This window comes from Peromyscus eremicus, chromosome 8b, assembly GCF_949786415.1.
Source record: "Peromyscus eremicus chromosome 8b, PerEre_H2_v1, whole genome shotgun sequence".
NCBI classification, from domain to species: Eukaryota; Metazoa; Chordata; class Mammalia; order Rodentia; family Cricetidae; genus Peromyscus; species Peromyscus eremicus.
In genome coordinates, this window is record NC_081424.1 from 11,416,229 (window position 1) to 11,431,586 (window position 15,358).

The following is a 15,358-nucleotide window of genomic DNA, read 5'->3' on the forward strand; positions in this document are numbered from 1 at the left end:
TTTCTCTCATTAGTAAAATAAGTCTCAATTCCTCAGCTAGAAATTAAAGGACTTCAATATATTTTTCTGCTATTTTTATTTTTTCCCCTTTGAGGAACAATTGTAAACTATGTTTCAGCCTTAAGAACTTAGCAAAAATTTTATGAAAAGTAAATAAAGTAAGATAGCTGCCGGGCGGTGGTGGCGCACGCCTTTAATCCCAGCACTCGGGAGGCAGAGCCAGGTGGATCTCTGTGAGTTCGAGGCCAGCCTGGGCTACCAAGTGAGTTCCAGAAAAGGCGCAAAGCTACACAGAGAAACCCTGTCTCGAAAAACCAAAAAAAAAAAAAAAAAAAAAAAAAAAAAAAAAAAAAAAAAAAAAAAAAAAAAGTAAGATAGCTATTGAAAGGACAAATGATGTTATTGGTGGCTTCATTTCTGAATTGCTTTGATACTGTTTTTTACTGTACCATATTTTATTTTTAATCCCTATATTTTTATGTAGCTTTTTAGATTTTTCAGCCCTGAGAACTGAACCTAGGGCTTCCAATATGCTAGGCAAGTGCTCTACTACCCAACTTCATTTCCAGCCTTAACTCTAAGAGTCCCAACAGTTACAAAGTTCTCCCTTGACTCTCTTCTGGAATTTTCCTTTCAGCCAACAAATCTATTTCGGGAGACGTCTTTCTCCCGAGGCATACTTATGCTTCTTCCCTTCTTTTGTAAATATCTCAGCATTTTCCTCTTTTCCTTTGAGTTGCCCTGGCTTCAGTGGCCTTGTCTGAAAAACTAGAGAGAGCAAAGCCTTTGCTCAGAATCCTTCTGTGCAGGGAGAGACTTTTGGGGTGTGGCCAGAGGGCAGGCTGGGTGAGCAGGAGTAGCCCTGGCAATGTAGTCTCAGGGGGAAGCAGTTCAGGTTCTCACACCGCTGACAAGGCAGCAGTGGCCGGGTGAACAGGGAGCAGATGGTAGAAGCCACAGACTGCAAGAAGGCCAAGGCACCTCCTGGACACTTTGATCCATCAGATAGCAGAGCGCTAAACAACACAGAGGGCTTTTAAAAAAGCAAATGTGGCTAGGTGGTAGTGGCGCACTCCTTTAATCCCAGCACTCAGGAGGCAGTGGCAGGAGTTCGAAGCCAGCCTACTCTGCAGAGTTCCAGGACAGCCAAGGCTATATAAAGAAACCCTGTCTCGGAAAAAAACCACCGCCAACAAAAAACCCCAAAAGCAAATGTGGACACTAGAGGATTAAAAGCAAAGAAGCACTTGAATCTATCTGAGATGCTGTGGAATATTATTTTAAGATGTGTTACTTTTGTTTATGCTCTGGAACATCTGTTTGATGCAAAGATGTGTTGCATTCTTTTATGTTGCATTTGTTTAGCTCTGTGAAGCTGTGTTACTGTGCCTGTGTAAAACACATGATGGTCTAATAAAGAGCTGAATGGCCAATAGTGAGGTAGGAGAAAGGATAGGTGGGGCTGGCAGGCAGAGAGAATATATAGAAGGAGAAATTTGAGAGGATAGATGAGCAAGAGAACAAGGAGAGGAGGATGCTAGGGGCCAGCCACCCAGCCACCCAGCCACCCAGCCAGCCACTGAGTAAGAGTGAAAGTAAAATATACAAGTGTGCGCAAAGCTACACAGAGAAACCCTGTCTCAAAAAACCAAAAAATAAATAAATAAATAAAAGTGTAAGAAAAGGAAAAAGTCCAGAGGCAAAAGGTAAATAGGATAATTTAAAGTTAAAGAAAAGCTAGCTAGCAACAAGCCAAGCTAAGGCCAGGCATTTATAAGTAAGAATGAGCCTCTGTGTGTGATTTATTTGGGAGCTGGGTGGTGGGTCCCCCAAAAGACCAAAGACCAAAGAGAAAAGTGTTAAAAAAAAAAAAAAGCAAAAACAAACAACAAGATGCTCAGCTCAACAGGGGCTGTGAGATTCCTGAGTCAAAAACCATAGAAAGGAATTCAAGAAACTACCAATGGTGCTTCCCTGCACACACACACACACACACACACACACACACACACACAAACACAAACACGCATGCATGCACGCACGCATGCACGCACGCACGCACGCATGCACCACATACCACATACCAAAGTGAGAAACTTCTGGAGACTTGAGCTTCTCCAGGATCAACTTCATGACGAGCTCGTCTGGGATGCTGTGGCCGCCCACCAGCATTGACTGCAGCTAGAACAATCATAGAGGCAGGGGGGTTACTGCACACTCTCTGTCTGGGACTCACAATTTTTGAGTTAGCGTAGTAACTTGGAAATACAGATTCACTTACCGTGGTTCCCATTTCAGTCTCAGTGGCAGTGATTTCTTCTAAAACGGACAAGGCTAAAACAGGAGGTTCAACATATGAGTGCAAGCTGAGATTCACATGGCTAAAATAAGAAACACTTGGTGAATGTCTGGGAACTGGCGGCTAAGTCACCTGAGACATGTTTATGTGTGTTAGATCATTTAGCGTTGGATAAAGTAGAGGCAAAGGACTGTTCTGCGTAGAGCTTTTCTTGGCCACTCCACCAGCTTAAAATCTTAGTGGAGTAACTCCCTCGGGGCCACTGTGCCTTGGGTGACTGTGCAGTAGACAGTAGGAGGATGAAATGATGTGGTGTGACGCTGATGTGTAAATTATCCCAAATCATGCAGAAGTATACAGCAGTACTATCAGTCTAGACCCTTTTTTTTTCTTTTTTTTCGAGACAGGGTTTCTCTCTGTAGTTTTGGAGCCTGTCCTGGAACTTCCTCTGTAGCCCATGCTGGCCTGGAACTCGCAGAGATCTGCCTGCCTCTGCCTCCCAAGTGATGTGGGACTAAAGGCGTGCGCCACTACCGCCCGGCCAGTCTAGACCCTTTTAATGCCCGGTCTCATTAGCTGTCCGTGTTGATAGTATAGAAGAAAAAGAATGCATCAGGAAATGTGAAAGTGGATAAACCCTGGTTCAAAAGAGGAACCCGCCGGGCGGTGGTGGCGCACACCTTTAATTCCAGCACTCGGGAGGCAGAGGCAGGTGGATCTCTGTGAGTTTGAGACCAGCCTGGGCTACCAAGTGAGTTCCAGGAAAGGCGCAAAGCTACACAGAGAAACCCTGTCTCGAAAAAAAAAAAAAAAAAAAAAAAAAAAAAAAAAAAAAAGAGGAACCCTGAGAACTCCAGTCACTCTGTGTCTCTGCTGGAGGACGTCCTGGTAGGATGGCGGGAGCTTGACCTAGGGGAAGACTGGTTGAGTTAGGGCACCAGCTGTTGAGAATATACAGAAGCCTTGGCATTCCTTCAGACTTCCTAAACATGAACTTTTTAAGAACATGGGCTGGAGAGGTGGCTCGGTGCTAAGATAAACGCTGCTTTGTAGAGGCCCCACACGGCAGCTCAGTATCTTCTCTAACTCCAGAGGATCCAAGACCTCTTCTGGCCTCTGTGGGCACCAGGAACACAAGTGGTGCACATTCATACATGAAGGAAGAACACCCATTCACAGAAAATGAAAATAAACCTTTTTTCAAAAAGAGGAAAACTTCCGAGTTCTATGTGAATGTGTTCTGTGTTACTGATTGTTCTGCACACACTTACAAAAGTTGTGGCATCTCAGCTCTACTAACAGTGTCTGGAATGTCCATTTCATAACGTCCTTGCCAACAGGGATTACCGTTAGTTCAGGGATTTTAATGATTCACCACCAACTTGTTAGACAAATATGAATCAGTGTTAATTATTTTTTAATAATATGACTTTTAAACTTTTCTTGTATTTCTTAGATTTAGTTCTACTTTTCTGAGTGTTGTGTGTGTGCTGTGTATGCACATGTACATATGTACGTATGTATGTGTGTGTATACACATGTGAACACATGTGTATGGAAGCTAGAGGCCAGCCTCAAGTCTCACTCCTCAGGAGCCATCCACCTTGAGTTTTGAGACAGGGTCTCACTGGGGCCTGGGGCTTGCAGCCATTTAGGCCAGGTGGCCAGTGAGCTCAGGATCCTCCTGTCTCTGCCTCTCCAGCACAAGATTGCAAACATTTGCCACCACACCTGGCTTTTGTTTACCTGGGTGCCGGGGAATCGAACTCAGGTCCCCATGCTTGTGGGGCAAACGCTTCAGTGACTGAGTATTCTCCCCAATCCATCTCTTTATGATTTCTTATTCATCCTTTTCCTTACTTTTCTATTAGGAAGTAAATAGCTTTACTGATTAGAAGAACGTGTGTGTGTGTGTGTGTGTGTGTGTGTGTGTGTGTGTGTGCGCATCAGCCTGTTGTCTTACATGTTTCAAAGAATGTAAGGAAATGTATAAGTAAAAAGTATACTTTTTTCCAATGGAGATAATAAAGTTCTGGAAAATTCTCTGAAAAAAAGCTTCAGTTATTTCTCTTTCCATCTCTAAGAAGATGCTCATCCCACACGTAAGCAGTTCTGATGGAAATAAAGCTTAGAGGAAAGACAGAGACGTTTAATAAACATGACTGGATAGATGCTACTAGAAAGTTGATATGCATCAGGTGGATAAATGTGTGACGAAGGAAACGTGATTAAACATTAGTTATGGAATCTTAGTTGGTGTTCACATGGAATTCTATGTTGTGAATCTTTTAAATTATTCATACTAAAATATTGGGAAAAATTAAATTTACCTTCCACACGAATGCATTTCCATGCCTGTGCTATATTACGGGCTAATGTTGTCTTCCCAGACCCCTTTAAAAGAGAAATGTTATTAAAACCCAACAAAACATTCATTTCATGGTGAAGCAGAGGCACCAATTTAAAGAATTCTATTGATGGTTATTACATAAATGTTTACCCTATAAAATGAAGAGGGCCCTATACATTTAGAACTTAATTTTTCTCCACTAATTCTTGTATATTCCAATATCCTAAACTTATTTAAATACATTATTATTGAAGGGAATTGGGAAGCTATACTTGAAATCAGGAAGCTACACCATCAAGATATTGCAAAAATTTATAATTCTAATTATAAATCATCATAAAATATATTGAGATTTGTCATTTTATTTTCTTCCTAAAAGAAAAGGGAAATTTTGGTGACTTCCACTTAATAATTTTATTTTCTCTCTTTTTTTCAGCTCTGGGGTTCAACATATTGTGGCTACACGGGTGAGAACCTTGCCATTGAACAATGCCATTGACCCTGCATTTATTTCTTGTTTTGAGATGGAGCCACAGTAAGCTGCCCAGGCTGGCCATGGACTCACTCTGCAGTCTGAGCAGGCCCCATCGGTGTGGTCCTCCTGCCTCAGCCTCTTAGACAGCCATGACAGCAGTCTCTGCCCATACAGACAAATCGCCTAACTGACATCTTCGGAGAGCATCCTATTTCAAAGTGACAAGGTCATTCTCACGGAGTCATATTTGCACCTGGATGTTGTCAGTGTTGACGTTTAGAACCAGGTTCTTAGAAACATAATGAGATTGTTGGAAATGATTCTTGGTTATCTGTCCTATGGTTCCTATCAAAAATTAAGCCAAAGATGGGATCCCCCTTGGCCTTTGCTGTTCTGGAAGTTTCTCTAACTGACTAGCCCAGTCCTCTAACTATCGATTAGCTCAGTGGCTGAACTTACACGGAGGTCCTTCCTACAGCTGCCTGGAAGTGAACCACTTTGCCACAGCTCCTTCTGGGTTCTCCCCGTTTTGCAGGAAGACAGTGCCTGGTTCTCTAAGACACTACAGGCCCATTTGCCCTCAGCACCTTCTAGTGTCAACAGACATCTCAGGTCATCTCACATATCCAGAGAGACTCACGACAAGTTTCTAAGGATATCTTATATTCAAATCAAATCTGAAGTAACCTGAGATCACAAAGCGGCAACAATCACCATGGTACAGAGTTCTGATAAGTTATATCCTTATAATATTAAAACCAACACCAATGTAGCCTAGGTTTCTCTTCTAGTGCTCAGCATAAGAAGAGAGGCATGTATAAACTCAAAACCAATATTCTATCACAGTTGAAGTGATATTATGAAAATCTATCAGACACTAAAAAAATGAACATACTATGTGTAGTTTCCATCTTGTATGGTAATATAAGACTGTGATTTTAAAATAAAAAATACCAAATGTCAGAAGAGATTACTTACTGGTTTCCCAAATATAATAAAGCAAGTAGGTTTGGACAACAAAAAGCTTCTCTCAGTTTCGTCTTCATTAAAAATATCTGCAAATGGATATTCTTCTGTCTTCTCTGCAGAAGCCATAATAGAAAACACTACAATAAAAAAGCAAAGCTTACAGTTGTTGGAGCAGGAAGGTGGGGAAGAACTCCACGAGTTACTTAGCCCTGGGGCCGTTCCGTATCATTAAATGTTGAGAGAGAAACAGCATCTAACCAAAGCTGTTTAAAAGTCAACATGACCAAAAGATCAAATTGATAATATATACAGACACACATACATGTTGTAATACTCATTTATATTTCTACAAGGCAGATGTTTAAATCATTTTTGGAAAGCTTTTGCTAGTTTGAGCTGTTAAATAGAGTCCTGGGCACAGCCCACCACTTTAAATATTATATCTGCAATAGCAGATTTTTTTTTTTTTTTTTTTTTTTTTTTTTTTTTTTTTTGGTTTTTCGAGACAGGGTTTCTCTGTGTAGCTTTGCGCCTTTTCCTGGAACTGACTTGGTAGCCCAGGCTGGCCTCGAACTCACAGAGATCCGCCTGGCTCTGCCTCCCGAGTGCTGGGATTAAAGGCGTGCGCCACCACCGCCCGGCTTGCAATAGCAGATTTTAATTTATGCTGCTTTTGTTGGAATGAATGAGAAATAAATTGGGTCAGTGAGTTTTTGGATTGTACAAAGACCATATCTTATTTTCAAGCATTTGTAAATTGCTTACATATTTGAGTCAATAAAATATTTGCCCATATAATGAATCAGTTATGTAAACAATAAAAATAACATAAACCATTTTTCTTGACTGCAGTGAAACGTTAAGAAAATGTCTTTGGCAAGCCGTTAGAGAAAAGTATTAAAGGTTCCCAGAACTGGTAAGTTAGAGTAAAGTTATTATGAGGCCAGCACATTCGTCAGTGTGCTGTGCTCCCTGGAACAACCAAGGGACATTCCTTTCACCAAGGCCATAAGAAACTGAACACATTTGGAGGTACAGTAAGGAGTTCCATGGTAGTGGCTGTCCTTTGAAGCCCGGGGCTGAGGGTAGGTGAGGCTGTTCTGCTCCTGGGTTCCCTCTCATATGTCCCTGGGGATGACCAGCTTTGGAAGAGCAGAGGCCATTTATAAACACAAATTCAAACTGGGAAGGAGTCTCAGGAGAGCAAGACCCACAGTGATCAGCAGCGATGTTAGAAACGTGGTGGTGTCCTAAAGCTGAGCCCCGGGAGGAGCAGGCAGAGGAAGTGTTGGCTGACACACACCTAAAACATAAGGAACAACTGAACCACACGCCGATACATCAGTCTCAGGGGCGCAGTGAGTCCTGCTTCCAGCCCAGAAGCTGACTTCCTGAAGGGGAGGCTAGCGGCCCTCCACAGACCGAGCAACACTCCATAAGTATTTTCCCTGGTGATGCCACAGTCCTTCTCTAACGGAAGCTTGTAACCATCAACAGGAGAAATGTGGGAACTGACACACGCCTTTCTTTCTCTAAGGACTGCTGGGTGGAGAGCCCCGAAGTTGAGCAAGTGCGGCAGCAGCCCATTGAGTGATAAAATGGAGAACTGTGATAGAGTTGAAGCAGGTCTGGAAGGGCAAAAGTAAGGCTCATAAATATGCAGTCCAGGCTCCCTGCTCCGGGCCCTGTTATCTGTTTCTTATGTTTCTCTTTTAGGTCAAATCTCAGGTGGACTTCCCTGGGAACAGTTGACAGACGGAGAAAACCATCCCAGGACAATCACAATGTATTGGTGCACACTGCATTGGAACACTTCTAGATTAAAGTTCCACTTGAAGGTAGCTCTGAAAAATAGTGATTGAGGGACATCTTCCTGTAGGCAGAGCCTTAAGTGGTGCTTATAATTCCTCAAGCTGGTGGGTGATTCTAAATGGCTTCATCAAAGGCCTCCAGGGCGTAAAGCCAGATGAGAAAGGGAACACCGAAGAAGCCTGTGGTTGGACGTATACACAGTTTGGCAGATACATTTAAAGTGAGCTCTTCCCATCCATGTTCTTGTATGATCTCCTTCCCTTGAATGCAAGTGGGATGAGTCACTGACTTGCTTTTCATGGTTCTCCGTATATTATATTGGACTTCATCTTATGTGGGAGCCCACAACTGACTCAGTTTCCCAGTTTGAATCTGAAGTCTATTCTGAGTCAGTAGAGTTCAAGCTTGTTTGCTCCAAGGCTGTAAGAAAGTTCTGATTAGCCCACAGAGTCTCCTTGAAGGGCTGTGAGAAAGTCCTGATTAGCCCACAAGAAGGAACACACTGTCTAGCTAGATGTAGGCTGCTGATGCCAGCCATAGGTACATTGAGATAGAAAATGAAACTGCCTTCTCCTTGATTCAAGGATGGGATAGATAGTGGTTGAATGCCTGTGCTGTGCATTGTTCTACCTCTGTCCTTCAAGACTGTATACAAGCTGGCTGTGAAATAAACTCGGGGCTGTCCGGCATTGACCGGCAGACCTCTCAACACTTTTCTGTGTTCTTCATTGTTTCTTCAATCTGCACGCCTCCACCCAGCTACCCAGCTGACTGTTGGCAGGCCCGACAATCTTAGCAGTTGGAGAGACACTTCCTGTTGGCTCAGAAGTAAGCTATGTTGTGAGAGGACCATGTGGCAAGGAATGGGGTCTGGTCTCCAGGACTGGAGAATAGCACATAGCCAACAGCTCAAGAGGACAGGAACCTCAGTCCCATCACCAGAGATGAATTTTCCCAATAACCGACTGGAGTCTTCCCTAGTCATGTATCCAGCTGAGAGCACATTTCAGTCAACACCCGACTGCAGACTGCCCAGCTGATCTTTGCCAGGATCCCTGGCCAGGGAAACTATGAGCTAATAAATGTTTTAAGACGTTATATTTGTGGCAATTTTTATACGGGATGGAAATCTAGTCTCAGCAAGGATGAAATGTGTAGATCCCTCCATTCACCAACCATCCATTGGTGAAGCGGTCCTGAACAAACAGGAGAGCAGAGTGATTATCCAGGAGATGCCAGTCAGTCTTCCCTTGGTCTTCTGAGTACCACAGGCTCCTAAATGGGAACACTTTGGTGGCAGGATGGAGTAACAGAGACTATGCCGTGACTTACTAAGGCTCCCTCCCATATTCCCTACAACAGATGCTCTCCATCTCCACAGCTGCGATGAGGTAAGACCAATATGATATGATCTCTTGGGGGGCCAGAACTTCCATCACAGGCAGGCTGGTTACACAGGATCTCTTCCCACTGTGAGGGACCAGTGACAGAGGAGAGGAAGGTGAGTTTGCCTTCCCCATCCAAAGTCTGTTGACTACCACACCTAACGAAGGCTTGAGTTTGTCTCATTTATCACCATGAATCTCACAGAACATTGTCTGGGATCAAAGCATCCTCTTCTCTGTAAAGTAAATATTGTAAGAGGTGTGTAAGTGTGGGGTATACTGTCTCTACCACATTCCAGCTCTCTGCTGTGTGATGTTCTGTATGACAAATACATTAATAAATAAAACACTGATTGGCCATTAGCCAGACAGGAAGTATAGGCGGGACTAACAGAGAGGAGAATTAAGGGAACAGGAAGGGAAGGAGGAGATTGCCTGGAGCCGCCGCCAGGACAAGGAAGATGTAAGGTACCAGTAAGCCACGAGCCACGTGCCAAAGTATAGATGAATAGAAATGGGCTAAATATAAGAGTAAGAGCTAGACAATGATAGGCCTGAGCTAATGGCCAAGCAGTTTAAATAATGTAAGAGTCTGTGTGTTTATTTTATAAGTGGGCTCTGGGACTGGCGGGACTTGGCGAGAGCTGGAGAGAAATTCTCCAGCTACACTCTCCTAGAAGTTGCTGGTGTATTAGACAGGCATCTCAAAGGCCCAGGTATGGCGCTGCTTAATAGTGTGTGGGACAGAGAAAGTCAGCATACTTCAAGATGAGGACGATGCTCTGAGCCAAAGAACAGAAGGAGATGTGGTCCTTATGCCCGTCACTCTGTGACTGCTTTGGGCAATCCCTCATAATTCAAGACTCCGGTGGTGATGGTGGACTGGGTTTGATGGACAGGAGAGGTGACGGTTGTAGCAGAGATCCTCGTCAAGGTTTCACAAAACGGAGACTGCTGCCACCACCTGGTCATTTTTGGCTCCTCAAGCCTTTGAGGAGTGCCTACTGGCAGATGGAGGTAGGCTTGGATTGTATAGTTGGGGTTGGGAAGGTAATCTTGAACCCTGGGGAGTCTCTGAGATACGTCTTCATGCTAAGACGCAGGAATGAAAGCTGGTTACCTGCAGGACAAACAACCCAGACCCGCCTGAGTCCTGGCCGAGAGTGAGGAAAACCTAGAATGAATGGTAAAGAGAGTCACGATGCATGATCAGTTACAGACCCAGGGTCACCTGCAGCAGGGAACGCTGCGGCTGACTCCATTCATTTCCTTTCTGCACGTCCTTTCCTCTTAGACATTGGGAACGAGTCACCACCTTCAAGGATCGGTGATGGGATGGTGTGACTGTGGACCGAGGAGCATGGATGTGAATGGCTCACATGGTGTGACCATGATGTGGGGGAGCATGGGTGTGAATGGCTCACGTGGTGTGACCACGATGTGGGGGAGCATGGGTGTGAATGGTTCACATGGTGTGACCACGATGTGGGGGAGCATGGGTGTGAATGGTTCACATGGTGTGACCACGATGTGGGGGAGCATGGGTGTGAATGGTTCAGAGGGTGTGACCACTGATGTGGGGAGCATGGGTGTGAATGGTTCAGAGGGTGGAGGGAGTGACCACGATGTGGGGGAGCATGGGTGTGAATGGTTCAGAGGGTGGAGGGAGTGACCACTGATGTGGGGGAGCATGGGTGAGAATGGCTCACATAGTGTGACCACTGATGTGGGGAGCATGGGTGTGAACGGCTCAGATGGTGTGACCACGATGTGGGGAGCATGGGTGTGAATGGCTCACATGGTGTGACCACTGATGTGGGGAGCATGGGTGTGAATGGCTCACATGGTGTGACCACTGATGTGGGGAGCATGGGTGTGAATGGCTCACATGGTGTGACCACTGATGTGGGGGAACATGGGTGTGAATGGCTCACGTGGTGTGACCACTGATGTGGGGAGCATGGGTGTGAATGGCTCACATGGTGTGACCACTGATGTGGGGAGCATGGGTGTGAATGGCTCACGTGGTGTGACCACTGATGTGGGGAGCATGGGTGTGAATGGCTCACATGGTGTGACCACGAGGTGGGGGAGCATGGGTGTGAATGGCTCATGTGGTGTGACCACAGATGTGGGGGAGTATGGGTGTGAATGGCTCACATGGTGTGACCACTGATGTGGGGAGCATGGGTGTGAATGGCTCACATGGTGTGACCACTGAGGTGGGAGAGCATGGGTGTGAATTGCTCACATGTGATTATGATGTGGGGAGCATGGGTGTGAACAGCTCACATGGTGTGACCACTGAGGTGGGAGAGCATGGGTGTGAATGGCTCAGATGGTGTGACCACTGATGTGGGGAGCATGAGTGTGAATGGTTCAGAGGGTGGAGGGAGTGACCACGATGTGGGGGAGCATGGGTGTGAATGGTTCAGAGGGTGGAGGGAGTGACCACTGATGTGGGGGAGCATGGGTGAGAATGGCTCACATAGTGTGACCACTGATGTGGGGAGCATGGGTGTGAACGGCTCAGATGGTGTGACCACTGATGTGGGGGAACATGGGTGTGAATGGCTCAGATGGTGTGACCACTGATGTGGGGAGCATGGGTGTGAATGGCTCACATGGTGTGACCACTGATGTGGGGAGCATGGGTGTGAACGGCTCAGATGGTGTGACCACTGATCTGGGGGAACATGGGTGTGAATGGCTCAGATGGTGTGACCACTGATGTGGGGAGCATGGGTGAGAATGGCTCAGATGGTGTGACCACTGATGTGGGGGAACATGGGTGAGAATGGCTCAGATGGTGTGACCATGATGTGGGGAGCATGGGTGTGAATGGCTCAGATGGTGTGACCACTGATGTGGGGAGCGTGGGTGTGAACGGCTCAGATGGTGTGACCACTGATGTGGGGAGCGTGGGTGAGAATGGCTCACATGGTGTGACCACTGATGTGGGGAGCATGGGTGTGAACGGCTCAGATGGTGTGACCACTGATGTGGGGAGCATGGGTGTGAACGGCTCAGATGGTGTGACCACTGATGTGGGGAGCGTGGGTGTGAACGGCTCAGATGGTGTGACCACTGAAGTGGGGAGCATGGGTGAGAATGGCTCACATGGTGTGACCACTGATGTGGGGAGCATGGGTGTGAACGGCTCAGATGGTGTGACCACTGATGTGGGGAGCATGGGTGTGAACGGCTCAGATGGTGTGACCACTGATGTGGGGAGCATGGGTGTGAACGGCTCAGATGGTGTGACCACTGATGTGGGGAGCGTGGGTATGAGTGGTTCAAAGGGCGGAAGGCAGAAGATGCTACAACAGCTCTCCATGCATGTGGACACACACCTTTCTAGGCAACTGCTCAACTTTTGAGGACCGGCATGTGGAATTCTGTCCATGAGTTCCTCCAGTTTCCATATGCTCTCTTTTTGAGCACAAAGAGGAAGTTCCAAGACATCAGTGCCCCACTATAGCAGGCTTCAGCCAGTAACCGATGGGAGCTGGTGAGTAAACCCGATGCTCCTTTACCCCCAGAAATAGTTCCAAGACATGTACTCCTTATTCGTACTGAATTTAACTAATCACCAAGTTTGCTTGTTAATACCCCCCTTTCCAGTTCCTTCCCTTCCTTGACGCTGTTTCCTGGGATTACCCCTTATATAAACAACTTGGTACTTTTTAAATTCTCTCTTTTTTTTTCTGCTTCTTGGTGATGCAAATGAAGAAAGTCCTCAAAGGGAAGTGTTTAATTGTAGTATAAAATTATTATTTTATATTGAAAACAATATTTGAAAATCAGAATTGTACATTTTTAAAAAGTGACTTTCCTAAACCAAAACATTCTGCAAAAGTTTAGCTTACATTAAGAAGAGTTGATTTTCATTATGAAATGGAAAAGTTACAAAGTTCAAGATGGAGATAAGTGAATCTCTGGGGCTTATTGGCTGAAGAACAGCATCCAGGTTGACCCCTGGCACACACACACACACACACACACACACACACACACACTCACTCTCTCTCTCTCTCTTTCTCTTACACACACACACACCAGTGTAAAATGCCAGAACTGACACTCCCTCCATCTTTCTAGTTTCTCAATAAAAGGAGATGCATAAAAGTATGAAAACAAAACTAATAATAAATACCCAAATACTATAGAAATCTTGTAACGTCCCAACTTTGAATCCACAGCAAACCTTAATATCACATTTAGCTATGTGTTTGCACTTTTAAAGTGTTGTTATCCTTTCTTTTAAAGTGTTGTTATCCTTCCCCCAGTGAGTTCTGGGATACAGAGGGGTGCCCGGGAAACTTAGCACTTCCTGCCTAGGCTAGTTTAGCCACCATTATCTTACACTCTGTTCGGCCTGCATCTGTGAGGTAAATACCTTAGTCGCTGAAAGGAGAACCGGTTTTGAAAAGTTGATTTATGAACAGATTGTGGTTTAGTTTTGCCAGAAAAAACAGCTGGTCTGGGGGCCCCTCAAGAAGTGGACTTTCCCTGCCACTGGTAACAAAATGCATCCAGACGGTGGACAACGGTCCTCACACCTCTGGAAAAAGGGCTGCTTACCTGGCCCTTGTGGACGGGGGACCACAGCAGCTACTTCCAGAGGCTCCAGGGATCTGTTGGGCGGTTGCCCTGGAAACCTTGGGCGGCTTGCAGGGCCCCTTGGAGGGCGGGGCCTCTGGAGGAGGCGCTGTAATTCGAGCGAATTCTTAAATGCTTGCTTTTGTGTTCATAATTATAAAACACCCTCCCACTCAAACGCGGAGGTGATGAGCGGAGTCAGTGCATATATTGTCTACTTAGTGTCCACTTACGTCCCGAGAGCAAACGGAAAAACCTTGTATGAACCAGAAAGGCCCCCAGCACCAGCGCGCTCCCCTGCAGGGCGCTCCCCTGCAGGGCTCTCCCCTGCAGGGCGCTCCCCTGCAGGGCTCTCCCCTGCAGGGCGCTCCCCTGCAGGGCTCTCCCCTGCAGGGCTCTCCCCTGCAGGGCTCTCCCCTGCACGGCTCCCCCCTGCACGGCGCTCCCCAGCACCAGCGCGCTCCCCTGCAGGGCTCTCCCCTGCAGGGCTCTCCCCTGCAGGGCTCTCCCCTGCAGGGCGCTCCCCTGCAGGGCGCTCCCCTGCAGGGCGCTCCCCTGCAGGGCGCTCCCCTGCACGGCGCTCCCCTGCACGGCGCTCCCCTGCACGGCGCTCTCCTGCACGGCACCGTCTCTTTAAGAATTCACGGACGGCTAGCCGCACACATAAAATGTGCAAATACCAAAGGCGCCACATTGAAGTAATCAGGAAAGACTCGTGGGCCACAAAGCCACAACATGAACTTTATTGACTCTCACGGGAATAAAATAGGCGACGAAAGAGGGGGAAATCACAGGCACTCAGAAAGGACCACTGTGCGACAGGTTTCAGGAAAATAAAAGAGTAGACACGAAGAAACACACCAGTTAAAACATGGAGAAGCCCATTGGAAAGGAGACTCCAGTCACCTGACCTCCTTTCCTTAAGGATCAAGATAAAGCAGAGGCTTTGGAGCCTGACCTTAACAAAGATGGCGCCCTTAGCGTCCGCCCTCAACAACGCCGTACTCCTGTAACCCCGCCCCCTCGCGTCTGGGCGGGGCTTGGTGGGAGGCGTGGCTTGGGGAACACGGAAGCACCTTGCGGCCCCCGGCTGCTGCAGGCTTAGCGCTCTGAGGTTGGGTTTTCTGCGCCGGGTCCGGTGAGCTGGGTCTGCAGAGTCTCCTCCCTCGGCCTCCAGGGACGGGCCGGGTGCGGCAGCTGTCACGACCTGGGCCGCGGCCTGGTGCCCCGTAGTGGGGCCGCCATTGGCTGGAGCCATGCCCACGGCCGCTGCCCCCATCATCAGCTCCGTCCAGAAGCTGGTGCTCTACGAGACCAGAGCGGTGAGTATCCTCTGCTGCGGCGGGAAGGACGGACGGGGCGGGACGGACAGCGCTGCGGGGTGGAGGGGGACGCTGTGGGGTCGAAGGGCAGAGGCAGCACCCCCGCATTCCCCACCTCCCAGCCCCGCAGCAGCACCGTGGAAA

General features: G+C 47.0%; 2 protein-coding genes across 2 annotated transcripts in view; one reads left to right on the forward strand and one right to left on the reverse strand.

Moving 5' to 3' along the window:
• The window catches only part of Ak9 (adenylate kinase 9), a 132,774-nt gene extending 118,665 nt beyond the window's left edge, over positions 1–14,109 (reverse strand). Inside the window, exons 1-5 of the mRNA XM_059272501.1 lie at positions 13,875–14,109; positions 6,103–6,230; positions 4,630–4,693; positions 2,282–2,334; positions 2,085–2,181 (exon numbers count right to left, since the gene is read on the reverse strand). Of these exons, the coding sequence (XP_059128484.1) occupies positions 2,085–2,181; positions 2,282–2,334; positions 4,630–4,693; positions 6,103–6,219 (331 nt within the window). The 5' untranslated portion in view covers positions 6,220–6,230; positions 13,875–14,109. The remainder of the gene's footprint in view (positions 1–2,084; positions 2,182–2,281; positions 2,335–4,629; positions 4,694–6,102; positions 6,231–13,874) is intronic.
• A 927-nt stretch (positions 14,110–15,036) lies between these two features.
• The window catches only part of Fig4 (FIG4 phosphoinositide 5-phosphatase), a 115,795-nt gene continuing 115,473 nt past the window's right edge, over positions 15,037–15,358 (forward strand). The window contains exon 1 of the mRNA XM_059272502.1: positions 15,037–15,214. Within this exon, the coding sequence (XP_059128485.1) occupies positions 15,149–15,214 (66 nt within the window). The 5' untranslated portion in view covers positions 15,037–15,148. The remainder of the gene's footprint in view (positions 15,215–15,358) is intronic.